Below are 15843 nucleotides of genomic sequence, written 5' to 3'. Positions count from 1 at the left end.
CCAAGCTTAAGCCTAAATTATTTATGTATTATTTAAACGAGCCGATTTTGAACTTCGTCCCGTAAGACTCAAAATGAGCGTAAGACTCGAAATGAGCGTGTATTATGCATGTCAAATATCACAAATTGAGAAAAACAGTTATACTTTTTTTTATAAATATATATAAAAAGTTTATAAAACGAGGAAACAAGTGATAATTATGCTTAACCAACCATCTCTCTTCCACCATATATCATCATGCATGCTTTCTTGTTTTATCGCCCATTTGTCCATTCTTTTCTTTACTAATCTCTCTCTCTCTCTCTCTCTCTCTCTCTCTCTCACACACAAAAACACACAGTTGCCATGAACACCTTCGAACATTTGTAAAGAGAGACAACAGAAAGGGATTTAGAGAGAGGTGAAACCACAGGAAAAAAACAGTTTTCAGAAAGAAAAAGAGTGTTTGATGGTACGAGAAGTGGAACATTGCTAGAAGACTTTCTCGGTAGAAATATTTTAAAGGGTCGATCAAGAGAGAGAAGCAAATATTTCTAGAGAGAAAGAGAGATTGATGATGATGAAATCATGCAAATAATATTGCAGCTGCAGACATGAAAGAAGCAATCAACCCACCAAAATCATCAACACCCAAAGCTTTCTTTCTCTCTCTAATTCTCCTCTCTCTTTTCTACCTCGTCTTTCTCTCTCTACAATCCAAACACCCCAACTCCGGCCACCGTACAATCACCATCAACGGCCTCAAGATCCGACCCGGATACACCTCTTACGACACCTACATCCACCACCAGCTTCACAAAACCACCAACCCAAAACTCCGAAAAATATGGACCTCCAGGGATTGGGACCGAAAGATTCGGGTTTTCACCCAATTTTTTCTCCAATTAAAACAAGAAAAACTGCTCGCAAATTCATCAAAGGCTCTTTGTGTTGGAGCTCGGGTCGGGCAGGAAGTGGAGGCTTTGAAACAGGTCGGAGTTAATGATTCAATCGGGTTGGATCTTGTACCCTACCCGCCTATTGTGATCAAGGGTGATTTTCATCATCAACCGTTCGATGATAAGACTTTTGACTTTGAGTTTTCGAATGTGTTTGACCATGCTCTTTATCCAGATAAATTCATTGGAGAGATTGAACGGACGTTGAAGCCTGGTGGAATCTGTGTGTTACACGTGGCAATTTCTAGACGGTCGGATAAGTATTCGGCTAATGATTTGTATAGCATTGAACCGTTGAAGAAGTTGTTTAACGGGTCGGATCTTGTTCGGTCTAGAAAAGTTGACGGTTTCGGGTTGGATACTGAGGTGGTGTTTAGGAAAAGAAAATGATAATTTATTGAGCGATACATAAATAGAAGATTTATAACACATTACTATGTTATTTTGAACACGTTTTAGTCGTATGAGTTCATTATGTTTCTTGTCTTGCTATTCGTATATTTGTTAAATGAATGATCATGGTCACAATCTAATTGAACTATTTCCTGTTTGCTTCTTTATTTATATTTTAGTAATTTTGATCTTTCTGGTTAACTTATTTAACCAAACATCTAGTATTAAAATTTCCTTTCAATAGATGGTAAAACAGAGTCGAACAAATTTGCTAAAATGTTAAAAAGAATTCAACTCAAATGGTGTTAGATTAACCGACTAACAATTATTTATTTATTGTTTTTGGAAAATGATTTGGAGGGTGATTAATTAATTATGGACAGTCAAATATAATAATGTGTGCTCCATATTGTAGAAGCACAATTCCTTAAAATATATTTTAACATAGTGCCTATGATTGATAATCTTGGAGTTGTTGATGTGCCTTTGATTGGTAAGAGGTTTCCGAGAATCGATGTTGTTGGTGTTAAATTCTGCAAACTTGACTGTTTTTTAGTTTCAGAGGATTTTTTTAGGCTTTCGAAAATTTACAAGTTCTTGTTTTAGATAGGAAATGGTCTGTTCATTGCCCTATTTTGTTGCATTGTAATCCGGTTGACTATGGGCCGTCTTCCTTTAAGTTTTTTAACTCCTGGTTACATGTGGAAGGCTTTGATGATGTTGTTATTGGAGTTGCATCGAAATTTGTTGTTAATCCATGATGGACAGATGGAGTAAGTTTGTTTTATTTAAAAATAAACTGAAATTTATTAAAACTAAAATTAGGAGTTGGCATTTAGCGTACAATGATCAATTTGATGGGGATAACTCTCGGTTGTTGGTTGTTGGTGCGTTTGAAGGAGATTGATAAAGGTATTGATGATGGCATCTCATTTGATGAAGTTATAGGAGAACGGTTAGGTATCTTAGGTGATATCGCCAAGTTAGAAAAAACTAAGTCGTTGGATGTTGTCATGTTGCTCAAAAAGCGAAGGTTAAATGGTCTGTGGAGGGGATGAAAATTCGATTTTTTTCATGATTTGTTAAAACAACCAAGAAGACAAAAGTTGATTAGAGGTGTTACTTTGGATGGGGAATGACTTGTTGAACCTCGTATTGTTAAAATAAAAAAAAAATAAAAAAATAAAAAAATAAAAAAAAACTTTTTTTGATTATTATGCAGCCAAATTTCAACCGTTTCAAGGTATTCCTATGGATCGTAGAAGTCACAGTTTCAAAATTGTTGATCCGACTCTTGCTTCTTCTATTGAGTCTATTTTCAGGGTAGAAGAAATAAAAAATGTGGTGTGGGATTGTGGTTCGGATCGTGCTCCACGTCCAGATGGGTTTACTTTTTGCTTCATCGGACACTTTTGGGATTTATTGGGTAATGATATCATAGCCTTTGTTCAAGAACTTTTTGCTAGACCTTATTTCCCTATTGGTTGCAACTCCTCTTTTATTACTCTTATTCCAAAAGTCTTCAGTCCCATGTTAATTACCGATTATCGTCCTATTAGTTTTATCGGTATTCAATTCAAGGTCATTGCAAAATTGTTAGCTAATAGGCTTGCTCGTGTGCTATAAGATGTTATTGGGTTAGAACAATTTGATTTTCTTAAAGGACGTCAGATTTTAGATGGTCCTCTTATGGTGAATGTACTGACCAGGTGGTTTAAGAAACGAAAAAAGAAACTCATAATGCTTAAGGTCGATTTTGAAAAAGCATATGATTCTATTTATTGGGATTATTTGGATAGAATCTTACTATTATTCATGGGTTTTGGAGAGAGGTGGAGATCTTGGGTTCGGGTTATGTTCTCTGATGCTAGATCTTCGGTTTTGTTAAATGGGTGCCCTAGAGAAGAGTTCCAGCTATTCAATTCAGGGGCTTGCATCAGGGGGATCCTCTATCCCCTTTCTTTTTTATCATCGCCATGGAGGGTCTTCATATTGTTATGGAAGATGTTGTAGTGCAAGGAGTATTCCGTGGCGTTCCTTTGAATTTTAATGACATATTCTTTTCTCATCTTTTTTATTAGATGACATGTTATTTTTAGGAGAGTGGGATGAAGAAAATGTGCGGGCCTTATTCGTATTTTGAGGTGTTTTTATTTGATCTCAAGTATAAGAATTAATCTTCTTAAATCTAATTTACATGGGGTTGGAATTAGTGGTGATGAGGTTGCTACTTTGGCTCCTTTTATCGGATGCCACCTGAATTCGTTCCTTTTTTTGTATCTTGGGATTTCGGTTGGTGAATCTATGGTTCGAGTCAAGGGATGACAGTCGATAGTGGATCGCTTTAAGAAGATGTTGTCATCTTGGAAAATGAAGCTTCTTTCTAGTGGAAGGAACTTGACCCTAACCAAATATGTTTTGGGAAGTCTTGGTATCTATTTCTTCTCTATTTTTCGTGTTCTTGTTTTTGGGGTTTTGAACATGGCCACTACCGCCTTCATTGGATTAGTTAGGTTCGTCTGATCAAACTCATTTATGGGGATAGTGGCGGTTTCTTGGATACTTCTCGCCCAGTAATTGGAGGGGGTGTTTGGAAAAAAAATTGTAAGGTCTATTAATCAGTTACATGATACGGTATTATTCCTAAAAACTGTATGCATAGAGTTATTGGTAATGGTAATTAGAACTTGTTCTAGACGGATGTTTGGTGTGCGGGACTTCACTTAAAAGTGCGTTTCCATAGATTGTTTGCATTGTCTACCTGTCAAAATGCCTTGGTTATGTGAGTAAATTATTGAAATCGTCTCTATGGAGGCGTTCTATTAAAGATGGTGTTGAGTCTCAACAGTTAAACACTTTGTTGGCTTTACTCTCAGACATTGAGCTCCACTCGATCCCAGAATGGGAGTGGGACCTAGATCCCTCGGGTTTGTTTTCAGTGAGGTCGACTAGAAGAAAAATTGATGATGAGAGACTCCCCTCGGGTTTGCGCCCTACCAGATAGAATCATTTTCTCCCTAAAAAAAAATAATATATTTTTTTGGCATGTTCTTCTTGACCGAATTCCGGTTAAGGTTAGATTGGTGGAAAGGGGAGTTAATTTGGATTCCATTCTGTGTCATTTGTCTTAATGATAAAGAGGATGTGAGTTATATTTTTCTTCATTGTGTGGTTGTCAAACAGTTATGGAGACACATTGCTTTATTCCTTCCTTTTCGTCAGTTTGGGAAAAGATGGAGTGGGTGGATGCACGGTCGATTGCTAGGATAGAACGAACGATCATGACTATATTTTCCTAGTCAATATTTGAGTGCTATGGAGATATCCGAATGGTCTAATTTTGTCTTCAAATCCTAAAAAGAAATGTTGATTATGTTATTGAATCTTTGTTTCGTTAGTTTTCTTTTCGTAACTCTAAGGCTAGGATCAATTGGGTTACGTGGTTACAAAACCCAATCATGCCTTAATTTGTGTTTGTTGCTAGCTTTTTGCTAGTTTTGTATTGTTTTGTGTTTAATATATTTGGCTACCCTTCACAAAAAAAAAATGAGTAAATTACTGAAATCGTCCATGTGGTTTGGTTAAAATTGCATATTTGATCTCTAACTTTTATTTTGTACTCAGATTGTCCCTGTTGTTTGATTTTGTTGCATTTTTCGTTCCTGTAGTTTGGTCAAAATTGCATGTTTGGTCCTTAACTTTATGTATGTAAGAGACAAAAAACGTAACAAAATCAAACCACAGGAACGAAAAATACAACAAAATCAAACCACAGAGATGATCCGAGTGCAAAAAAAAAGTTAGGGACCAAACGTGCAATTTTAACCAAACCATAGAGACGATTTCAATAATTTACTCAAAAAAAATTGATGACACTATTGCTGACACTATTATTATTATTATTATTATTATTATTATTATTATTATTTTAAATTGATGACACTATTGCTAAGCCAAATCTATTATTATTATTATTATTATTATTATTATTATTATTATTATTGTAACGGTTGCATTGGGAAGAAGCCGATATAAATACGGTATTTAAAAGTTCTACTTGAGAGGTTAGCAAAAACTTATGTTAATAGCTAGTTAACAGCATATAGTTTTCCCAAATAAAATGTCTAATCTTGAGCTATTATCAGTACTGTGTTATGTGAAAACTCAAAAGACGTTATTACACAAATACGCCATAGTTACATGGAAATGTTAGTCAATTTTAATTTTGCTGATAAAAGTTGGTCAAACGAAGACCACATTTGGTCCTTTTAGCAAATAACTCGGATAATAATGGGTTAAGTTAAGCTAAAAAAGTCAGGTTTAGTGTATTTTTATATTTGTCTTTTCTTTCTTCCCTCGAAGCTTTTCTCTGTTGGATTTGATGAATATTGTCATAATTTACTGGTATTTTGAACATTGTTGGTTCAAATATATGGATAAAATGATCAACGGGGGGTTAAAAGAAACAACCACAAAGTAAATAATACTTGTTTTCTAAAAAATATTTGAAAGGACAATGACGACAGAAGAACAAAAGAGGAGTTCAAAAAAAAATAAGATTCAAGTATTTTTACATTAAAATCATGTCTCTTTCAAACCAAATTATGTTTAAAAATAATAATAATAAATAAAAACTATTTTATCTCTTTAACCTAAATGGGTTTAAATGAGACATGATGCTAATGTTGCCTTGGGCCAGATCTGATATTTAAATGGGTTTAAAAAATCAATGGCAAAATAGTCTTTTTAGGTAAGACAAGAACTAAGTACGCAACAAAAACAAATTGTAAGGACCTTCCGAGTTAAAAATTAAGTTAGGGACCAAACGTGCAAATAACCTCAAACCATAGGGACCATTCGTGTAATTTACTCAAGTAACAAAGGGAACAAAAGTTGTTATTTTTTGTCCAACTCAAAATGGTCAAACAAGGACTCACCCCTCGTATGTGCAAAAGACATAAATGCCCTCATCCTCAACCTCAACCTCGTAAATATTAATAGACAGCAACCAGAAACAAAATCAAAATTAAACCTAAAAAGTTGTTGAATTATAAAAAGTAGCCTTCCTTCCTAACCAAAACTTGAGACAAAAATGCCCCTAAACTTATCTCTTAGCCACGGGTTGACTTTCTGGAACAAAGTCAACAGGCTCACTTTCAGTATCATTGACCTGCGACTGTGATGCAGCAGTGAATCTGGCTTTCTTGTATCTACTTGAACTTTTCAAAAGCTCAGACATTGATATGTTCTTCAACCTGCTCCTATCATATCATACAAGTTCAAATGACCATTTTACCCTTAAACATACATACAACAAGCAAGAAATGGGAAACAAACTGTATATCACCAAACTTACTGTGAGTTCATGTTGTTGTTTCCACCACCTTCCTTTCTTTTCACTTCTGATACAAATTCAAAAGAAATCATCATAAAACGAAATAAAAATCAATGCTGCTTTATGTGGCATAAATTAAAATTAGTGAATAAAATAATAAAAATCAAATTACCATATCTTCTGGAGTCTATGCTGGAATCACTTTCCCCTGGTGATGATGGATTTCTTGATGGAGTTCGTGTGCTGGAATCTGAATTTATGATTGCATTATCATCAGCAGAACTATCATCACTGTTATCCCCAAATATTGTTCCAGGTGTACTCAATAAACTCTTGACACCTGGCACATTTTTCTTCAAGTTTTTAACTTGAGTAGTTGGTTGCTGTTTTGTAATCTTTTTTTGACTTTTCAAAGACCTGCCAAATGATTCTGATTCTGATTCTGAGCTCGAGTCCGATTCACTAAATGGTTGTGGTTGTGGTTTGTTAATCTTCACAGCATCAATCTTTGTTGTTGTTTTTTGGGTTTTTGCTTTAGTAACATGAGGGGCATTTTGGTCTTTTCCCACACCTCCATTTGTAGAAGCTTCTGGAATCTTCTTTGAGGACAAGGCTTTGTTGTTTTCATTTCTTGAAAGAGATTGAATCGCCCTATCGTCTTTTTGTTGGGTTTTTACTTTAGTAACAGTAGGGGCATTTCGGTCTTTTACCACACCTCCATCTGTAGAAGCTTCTGGAATGAAGACTTTGTTCGCATTACCATTTTGTTGTTCTTTTGATTTCCTTTTTGGTTTCTTCTCCTTCACAGACAATTTAGTGTCTTTCCTATTTTCAACATTGTCAAGAGGAGTAGTTTTATCAGGTGAAAAGTAGTCCATGAAGTCGATTTCATGAGATCCTTTACCAACATCAGAATTTACATCATTGCCCTTGGGAGCTTGAGATAGAGTCACATTCTTCGAGGTCTCTTGAGGAATTTCACTTTTCTCAATTTGTGCAGCTTTTGATTGAAGTTTATCATCATCTGTTTGAGATACATCAGCACCTGATTTCTTGTTTCTCTTTTTCCTTTTTCTTTTGATATTCTGTGCATCATCATCCATGTTCTCATTCTGCTTTTCTGAAATCTCTGCATTCAGTTGACTAGTTTTTGAAACTTCATCGTCTTTATCAACATGCAAATCATCATCTATTATTGATGTTTCTTTCCTTTCAATAACTTCATCCTTTTTTGAAGATTTTCCAACGTTTTTTTTCTTGTTTCTTTCTTTGATTTCCTTTCTTGATTTTGCTTCTGCAATCTTCACCTCTTTCACAATCAGATCATCAACTTTAAGAGAATCATCCATTGATGTTTTCTCTGAAGCTTCACTAATTATGTTAGTCTTATCATTGTTTTGTTCATCAATGGTTTTCTCATCAAAGACTTGAGTAGGAACAGTTGAAGAAATGTCAACCACAAGATCATCAGCATGCTTCACTAGCAATTCATCTTCAGTAGTTACTCCTTCTGAAAAGACATTTATTTAACTTAATCAGCTACAAATATTGAGAAAATTAAAGTTATATAGATATAATAAAGGTATCATATGTATGACTTACGCATTGATGATGAAGGTATTTCATTCCCAATATCAGCCTCTTCAACAAGTTCATTGCATTTCTCCTTCTGAGAAGTCTCTTGCTGAATATTCTTTTCCACAGCCATTGCAACATCATGAATAACTTCACTTGCTTCTGTGTTTTTCTGATGATGTGTTTCCTCTCCAACATTTTCTACACTCAAAGGGGCAACAATGGCAACTTGATCATGAGCAGAAATTTTACCTTTTCTAGTTCTTTTTGGTTTCTTCTGAATCACTGATGTGGTTTTAGTATTTTCATCATTCATAGCTTTGGTTACCACATCATCTAAAGCTGCATCTTTACTTTTTGATTGAGAAGCCATTTCTTGTTGACTATTTTGTCCCTCAACCATTGGAACATCAGGAGGAACTTCACTTGCTTCTGTGTTTTTCTGATGTGTCTCCTCTTCAACAGCTTCTACACTCAAAGGGACAACAATGGCCACTTGATCATGAGCAGAGGTTTGACCTTTTTTACCTCTTTTTGGCTTCTTCTGATTGACAGATATGGTTCTTGTATGTTCATCATTCATAGCTTTGTTTACAACACAATCTAAATCTGCATCTTTACTTTTTGATTCAAAAGGCATATCTTGTTGAATATTATTTTCCATAACCATTGGAACATCAGGAATAACTTCAGTTTCTTCTGTGTTCTTTTGAAGATGTGTTGCCTCTCCAACATCTTCTACACTCAAAGGGGCAACAATGGCTACTTGATCAAGAGCAGAGATTTTACCTTTTTTAGTTCTTTTTGGCTTCTTCTGACTCACAGATATGGTTCTTGTATGTTCATCATTCATAGCTTTGTTAACAACACCATCCAAAGCTGCATCTTTACTTTTTGATTTGTCTTCAATGGAGTTCTCATCGTTTATGCTTGTTCCCATGTTCTTTACCTTGTCAGCATCATTTGTTAAAACTCTATTCTCTTCTAGAGCTTTTGCATCTCCTTCTGTCCTCTGAGTCTTACGTCTTTTCATCACAGAAGCTTCCTCATTATGCACTTCACGTATCCTTTTCTTGGATTTTATCTCCTTATCAACAACAGTATATAACTTCTCTGTTACTTTAGGATCCAACTGCTGCTCTAAACTTGGTTCAAGATTAGATGACCTATCTTCCTCGATGTTCTTTGAAGCTTTTTTACAGGAACCATCAGAAGTAGGGAGTTTCTGATTCACAAAGGGAACAAAAATCTTGGGATGCTTTGATGATGATCCATGGATGAGAGACAGCTTTGAAGGTCCCTCTGCTTGAGTTTGACTATCATGTGTATCAATGGAACGACCCTCTTTTACCCAAGGCAAGGCTAGTTGATCCCCTGGCTTATGTTGAATGCCATCACATTGCTCTAAGTGAGAAGCATCTACTGAGAGAAACCAGTTCTTTTGACTATCTTTAAATGCACTCTTAACAAGCATAGAGTCTGATAAGTGATAATAGTTTCCTCTACGTTTTACCTGCCACAAAAAAAGAGAAGTTTGAAGGATGAAGGTACAGATACACGTCTAACAATCAGTAAAGGGAGCACATTGGGACCACTAAGAGTGTATTCTAGAAGGGGAAAAAGGGGAAATCCGGAAAGTGGCTAAATTGGTTAGGGCGTGAGAAGAGAATAAAAGGGAGGAGAATATTTTGTTTTGATCATCTGGTTATTTTGTTATATTTGTATTGGCTCAGGAGTATTCATGCTCTGTGAGAGAGGGACCACTCCCTGGACAATCGTATGATTGGTTTTGATTACGTTTTATCAATAGAAACTATCTCCCTTTCCATTCATTTCAGTTTTTTTACAAAATTTTCTTACATAAGCTAGTATTCTATCAATCTCAATTCTCTATCAGATGAAAAGCTAGAAACAAGATTGATAATCTTTACACAATGTTATAGGAAGAAAATACCTTCAAACAATGGATTTTAATATCTCCAATGGCAGGAAAGCACTCACGATGTTCTAACATAATTTTCCCTGAACAAAAAAGCATGATAAACGTTTTGATAAGAATCAAAATCTGCATTTAGTGGGCATTCAGTGTCCCTACCAACACACCAACAGATATTCTGTAAAATGAGCTTAAACCTACTCTGAAACTTTCATATTGTTGGAACCCTAACACTACTAAAGGGTATTGGTGTATTATAAACTGATTCATAATACAGAGGCCAAACTAATCTTATATGGAACAACAGATTTGTAATGCAAAATAGGATTTTTTTGCACCACATAAGCAAATGTAATGATGATCTTAGCAGTTACAAAATTCAATTCCGTCACCCATTGGTTCTCAAAAATCGTGAAATTCACATCAACTATTAAATCTGAGCAATATACCATTACATGCAGACTGGAAGCTAAGCTCTGTTCATGGAACCTTACACACACACACAGTATAAGTTACAAATCAAAATAACGATGTTCCTTCTCTACCGAAGACAAATATGAAAATGAAGTTAGGTTAAACTCAAATACAAAATGTGTTCATAAACTGTATTACACGATATATATTAGGGTAAACCGGTTACGAATGTTACCTTTAAGATCGGAAACAGTGTCGGAATCGGACACGATAGTAGCTAGATGAGTGTCGAGGCTAGTGTCAACGAAAACCGTTTTTCGATTCCCTTCTCCGTCACCGAGGCCATTCTCCGGCTCCATTTTTGGGTGTATTAAAAAGGTTTTTCAGAATGGGGAGGGGGAAGCGATTATTCTTCAACAATTACACGCCATATTTGTAGGGTTTAAGGACTGCGCACAATTAGGATTTTGGTAATTTGGTTTCCCGCAAAAGAAATTATGTTTTTTTTTCTAAATTTTGTAGTATTATTTTTGTTTTGTTTATAATAATTGATTGATGTAGCCATAGTTATTTATCTTGCATATGTGTAGAAATGTTCCCCTTCTAATTTATTTGGCTCATACGTGATAGGTTATCGTAAGACGTTCTAAACGTTGTTAAAGTAAATGTCAAAGTAGTATCAAATACACATAGGGGGTGTATGACTCCACTAGGTACCATGGGGACTATAATGAACCATGTGTTTTGATCCAAAAATATTTCAAAGTTCACCTAGTTTTTAGAGTGTGAAACATTAATTAAGATTAAGAGGATGTTTGGATAAAATTTGCTTATATCTTATTAGCTTATTAGTGATGAGAGTTGATAGTTTTTACAAAGTGTTTGGATTAGAAATAATCAGTAAGTTGATTTTTAGCACTTAAATTTAACTTATAGCGTAAGCAATAAACTATAAGCTCTTTTTTTTTTACCTATCCAAACACCCTTTAAGTATGGGTGTCAAAATTGAAATTTTGGTAAATCAATGATTTTACTGCAATCCGGGAAAAATGGTTACCGGAGGAACAAAGAGAACTGATTATTTGATTGATATTGCAATAAAATTGTAAATATAATAACATAATTGAGAAAAAAATAATTCGGTGTCAAAATCAAAATTGTATAGTAATATAGTGATTTTTTTTTGCAATCTTCTCGTTTAGTAAATGTAAAATAATTGTTCTTTCAATAATTAACTTGAATGTAAAATCTAAATAAATAAATATCTATGATTATAAAATACTTAAATAAAAAATATTTATATAAATATAAACACTTACATGTTTTATATAGAAAATTATAAAATCATTTGAAATAATTAAATGGAAAAATTATTTATGAAGGTAATGAACTTTTAACTTTGTTTATATTTAGCCTATGTATACCATTTACCAGTGAATCTATTTTCTGTGTTCAAAAAATATTATTATAACCGGTTATTGCAAGTTTATTTTGTAAATCTATTTTTAAATCTCTTTCTAAATCTCTTTCTTATCTTCATAAAAAATAACTAAGCATTAAAATATGACTTAACAACCATCTTAATTATAATAAATGGAAGATATTTTGATGGATATTATATTTATTTGGAACTTCAATCTTTTCAGGTTTTCACACTCGAAATGTCAAGTTAATATGAACATCAAACACGTGTACAAACATTTGAGGTATACACAAAAGTTATATATATTTATAAAAAGTTGTTAGACTAATGGAAATTATATGATAAATAATTTATAAATTTTTATATTTTCTCTTTTAGTACTTTGTGTTATAAATATTTTTATAAATATTATAAAAATTATTTTGTAAGTCCTTTTTATACCGATCAAAATCAATTAAGCAATTAAATATGAGTTTTAGTTATATTAGAAACTTCAATTTTTTCTTTAAAGTTATAAGAATAAAAAATGTCAAATAGATAAGAACAACAAACACTTACACCAATATTTGAGTGAGGCATAAAATTTTAAAAGAGAAAAAGATTGTTCTTAAACTTTTGAGATTTTAATAAAGAGTTTTGATGTTTCAAGGAAGAGAAATATTGTTCTTAATCTTTTGTATATCACTCAAACATGTATACATGTATTTGATATTCATATCCATTTGACATTATACTTGTGAAAACTTGAAAAATATTGAAATTCCAAAGTGAATATAATGTTTAAATGATCAATTAGGATATTGGTAATTTGGTTTCCCGCAAAAGAAATTTTGTTTTTTCTAAATTTTGGAGTATTATTTTTGTTTTCTTTATAATAATTGATGTAGCCATAGTTATTTATCTTACATATATGTAGAAATGTTTCCCTTCTAATTTGTCTGGCTCATACGCGATAGGTTATCATAAGACTAAGGTGAACATTGTTAAATTAAACATCCATCAAAGTACTATCGAATACACATAAGGGGTGTGTATGACTCCACTAGGTTTTTTTTCGGAAACATAAACAAATTAAGCGGAAACCTACTCGCAATATTTCAACAAACACCCTAGGTTTGAGCTCTTTTATAGGACAAACTTAAGGGAACAGAATTTCCAACTTCCGCTCCACATGAGTATAAAACTCGGGTATCAACCCAACTAGATTGTATATCACTTGCACTCCACTAGGTACCATGGGAAGGGATGTTAATGGGAGCGAAAAAAGTTGCCGCCGCCTCTTCCTCCCGCCTCCGAATCTCTCGTTTACATAGCCTAGAATACATTCATCGCCCTCGATCCCGCCCCGTTCCCCCATTTTTTAGGCTTAAATTTGATTTTTTTCTAAAAAATTGATATATTTTGAGCTAAAAAAACTATTTTACATAAGTTTAAAAGCTTAAAATCTAATTTTTTTAGCAACTAAAAAAATAAAAATCCAACATTACTAAACGACAAATCCAATAAACTTACAAATATAAAATACGACAATCTAACATTACAAATATAAAATACATCTCCAAAAATATATGACCAATTCATTACATCATCAATATCCATCGATTGCCTTCAACTTTTCATTTTTTGACATTTGAATATCATCCCAAAATAAATAATAACAATAACAATAACAATAATATAAATTGTTATATTAGTTTAGTCAATACAAAACGACAAATTACCTCAATTCTCTCGTCGTCTTCATCGAAAGGGCGTCGGTAGGCTACAGGCAATTGGCTGTCGGTTACTTTGTCGCCGCTGAAGCTGATGATGGGAATGGTCGGTGTCGGGTCTTGGTGTCTTGGGAGGGACTATGAGAGAAGTCGACATGAAGCCGTATGTGTTAAGTGAAAATTGATGAAGGAAACCCTAAAATTAGATAATCTGTTTTCTATATATATTTTATATTAAATATATTTTTTTCATATCAATATACAAACGGGCCCCTACGGGAGTACGGGACGAAAATTCTCACTCTCGACCCCGATCCCGAAAATAAACGAGGTTTGATCCCGCTACCAACCCACTTCCGAAAATTTTTAAAAATTAGTCTCGTACGGTATCGGGGTCGCACGAGGGTTTTTGACATCCCTACTATAGTGAACCTATGTTTTGATCCAAAAAGGTTTCAAGGTTCACCTTGTATTTAGAGCGTCGAGCATACACCGACTAAGTGTAGATTATTATGAGTTTCAAATACATAACTTGGAATGGCTTTTTTGTATTTAACTAGTGTATGTTGCAAACACATTTGGTTCATCCGTCATTCTTCTAGTCTTGCTTTAGATGACTTTGTTCTTTGTCGAAATATTTATTGGATAAAGAACGTACTAAAACATGACCATTGATCCACTTTTATTATATAAACTAATGCTTTCGATAAAACTTAGCAAAATATGAGGGGTTTCTTTATTTCTATAAATTGACTATTTGTCCCTCTGTTAGAGGTGTTCCAGAAATGTTTGCTATCGGGTAAATAGCTCTACGAACAAATGGATTGGATCGACTTGGAAAATGGAAAGATTTGTACAAGTTATACGTTTCGTCACCACTTTGTGGAAAAGCCTTAGGTATGAATATGTTAGATACCTGTTACTCGATTGCTGAAATAGTATATCTCCCCCCAAAAGCATGTTTTTTATTTACCGACGCACACGAGAGTTCTTTTTCTTAATCTCATGAATAAGATCTAAGAATCCATTTAGTTGATGGAAGAAGAGGGGGCAGGCCTAAGGATCAACCGGTAGTAGGCGAGGGGGTTGCTTTTTCCTTGAACGCAACACCTTAAGATGGCATAGCCTTAAAATTAAGGGCAAGGTTCAAACGTGGAAAGGCTTACATTGGATACCTAGGCACCTAGAGACGAGGAAGGGCGTAGTAAGCGACAAAATGCTTCGGGGAGTTGAAGATAAGCAAAGATCCGGAGATTCCCGAATAGGTTAACCTTTCAAACTGCTGCTGAATCCATGGGTAGACAAGAGACAACCTGGCGAACTGAAACATCTTAGTAGCCAGAGGAAAAGAAAGCAAAAGCGATTCTCATAGTAGTGGCGAGCGAAATGGGAGCAGCCTAAACCGTGAAAACAGGTTTATGGGAGAGCAATACAAGTGTCGTGCTGCTAGGCGAAGCAGTAGAATGTTGCACCCTAGATGGCAAAAGTCCAGTAGCCGAAAGCATCACTAGCTTATGCTCTAACCCGAGTAGCTTTTAGAAATAAAGAAGTCTAAGTCTAAAGTTTAAACCCAAAAAAAACATAAAACATCAAGGTTGTGTTTAGTTTCGAAAAAACAATTTTCCTTTTCCGTTTTGATTTTCAGAAAAATGAAATAAGTTTTCATTTCCAATTTTCATTAGAAAATTTAGAAAACGCGTTTAGTTAAAATTTATTTATTTTCATTTTCGGTTTTAAAAAATTATAAAACTTGTTTAGATGTAGGTTTTCATTTTTAGAAAATGATGGTGGTGGTAGGGTGGGATGGGGGTGGATGTGGTGGTAGCGGTAGCGGTAGTGGTAGGTGTGGGGGTGGGGGTGGCGGCGGTTGATGTGGTAATAGTTGTGGTAGCGATGATGGTGGCGGTGGTGGGGTAAAAGTGGGGTGGTGGTGGTGGTGGTGGCGATGGTGGTGATGACAGTAACGATGATGATGGTGACGACGATGATGGTAGTGGTGATGGATGTAACATCCAGCTCCAGGTAAGCATTTATGTTAGTCTATCAGTTAAATTTTAAAGATTTAGCCTTAGTCACAACGTGAGCACTTGTGTGTCACGACGTGACCATGCCCCAGG

At 34.5% G+C, this 15843-nt stretch overlaps 2 protein-coding genes across 3 annotated transcripts; one reads left to right on the top strand and one right to left on the bottom strand.

The window, feature by feature from the left end:
• The first annotated feature begins 220 nt into the window (after window positions 1-220).
• LOC145008437 (sterol 24-C-methyltransferase erg6-like) lies at window positions 221-1479 on the top strand. Its single transcript, XM_078967055.1, has one exon. It carries the CDS (start codon window positions 594-596, stop codon window positions 1326-1328), a length of 735 nt encoding a protein of 244 aa, XP_078823181.1. The 5' UTR covers window positions 221-593; the 3' UTR covers window positions 1329-1479.
• A 4686-nt stretch (window positions 1480-6165) lies between these two features.
• LOC145010127 (uncharacterized) lies at window positions 6166-11097 on the bottom strand. Of its 2 annotated transcripts, none has more exons than XM_078968710.1 (6): window positions 10827-11097; window positions 10196-10263; window positions 8269-9754; window positions 6839-8176; window positions 6688-6730; window positions 6166-6592 (listed from the first exon to the last, which is right to left on the bottom strand). In XM_078968710.1, exons 1-6 carry the CDS (start codon window positions 10948-10950, stop codon window positions 6436-6438), a joined length of 3216 nt encoding a protein of 1071 aa, XP_078824836.1. In that variant the 5' UTR covers window positions 10951-11097; the 3' UTR covers window positions 6166-6435. The 2 variants fall into 2 exon arrangements, with proteins under 2 accessions (XP_078824836.1, XP_078824835.1); XM_078968709.1 differs by having other exon boundaries at window positions 6688-6733; window positions 10827-11096.
• Between the last annotated feature and the right edge of the window lie 4746 nt (window positions 11098-15843).

The sequence above is a fragment of the Lactuca saligna genome, chromosome 8 (genome assembly GCF_052625555.1).
Source record: "Lactuca saligna cultivar CGN05327 chromosome 8, ASM5262555v1, whole genome shotgun sequence".
NCBI lineage: Eukaryota > Viridiplantae > Streptophyta > Magnoliopsida > Asterales > Asteraceae > Lactuca > Lactuca saligna.
This window is presented reverse-complemented; position numbering and strand designations above follow the sequence as displayed.

Excerpts from the sequence above, each read along its gene's own strand:
- LOC145008437 (XM_078967055.1), top strand. The coding sequence starts at position 594 with ATGAAAGAAGCAATCAACCCACCAAAATCATCAACACCCAAAGCTTTC.
- LOC145010127 (XM_078968709.1), bottom strand. The coding sequence starts at position 10,950 with ATGGAGCCGGAGAATGGCCTCGGTGACGGAGAAGGGAATCGAAAAACG. Across the intron at positions 8,177-8,268 it reads AATACCTTCATCATCAATGC|AAGGAGTAACTACTGAAGAT; the intron begins GTAAGTCATACA and ends ATGTCTTTTCAG. Across the intron at positions 6,734-6,838 it reads CATAGACTCCAGAAGATATG|AAGTGAAAAGAAAGGAAGGT; the intron begins GTAATTTGATTT and ends AATTTGTATCAG.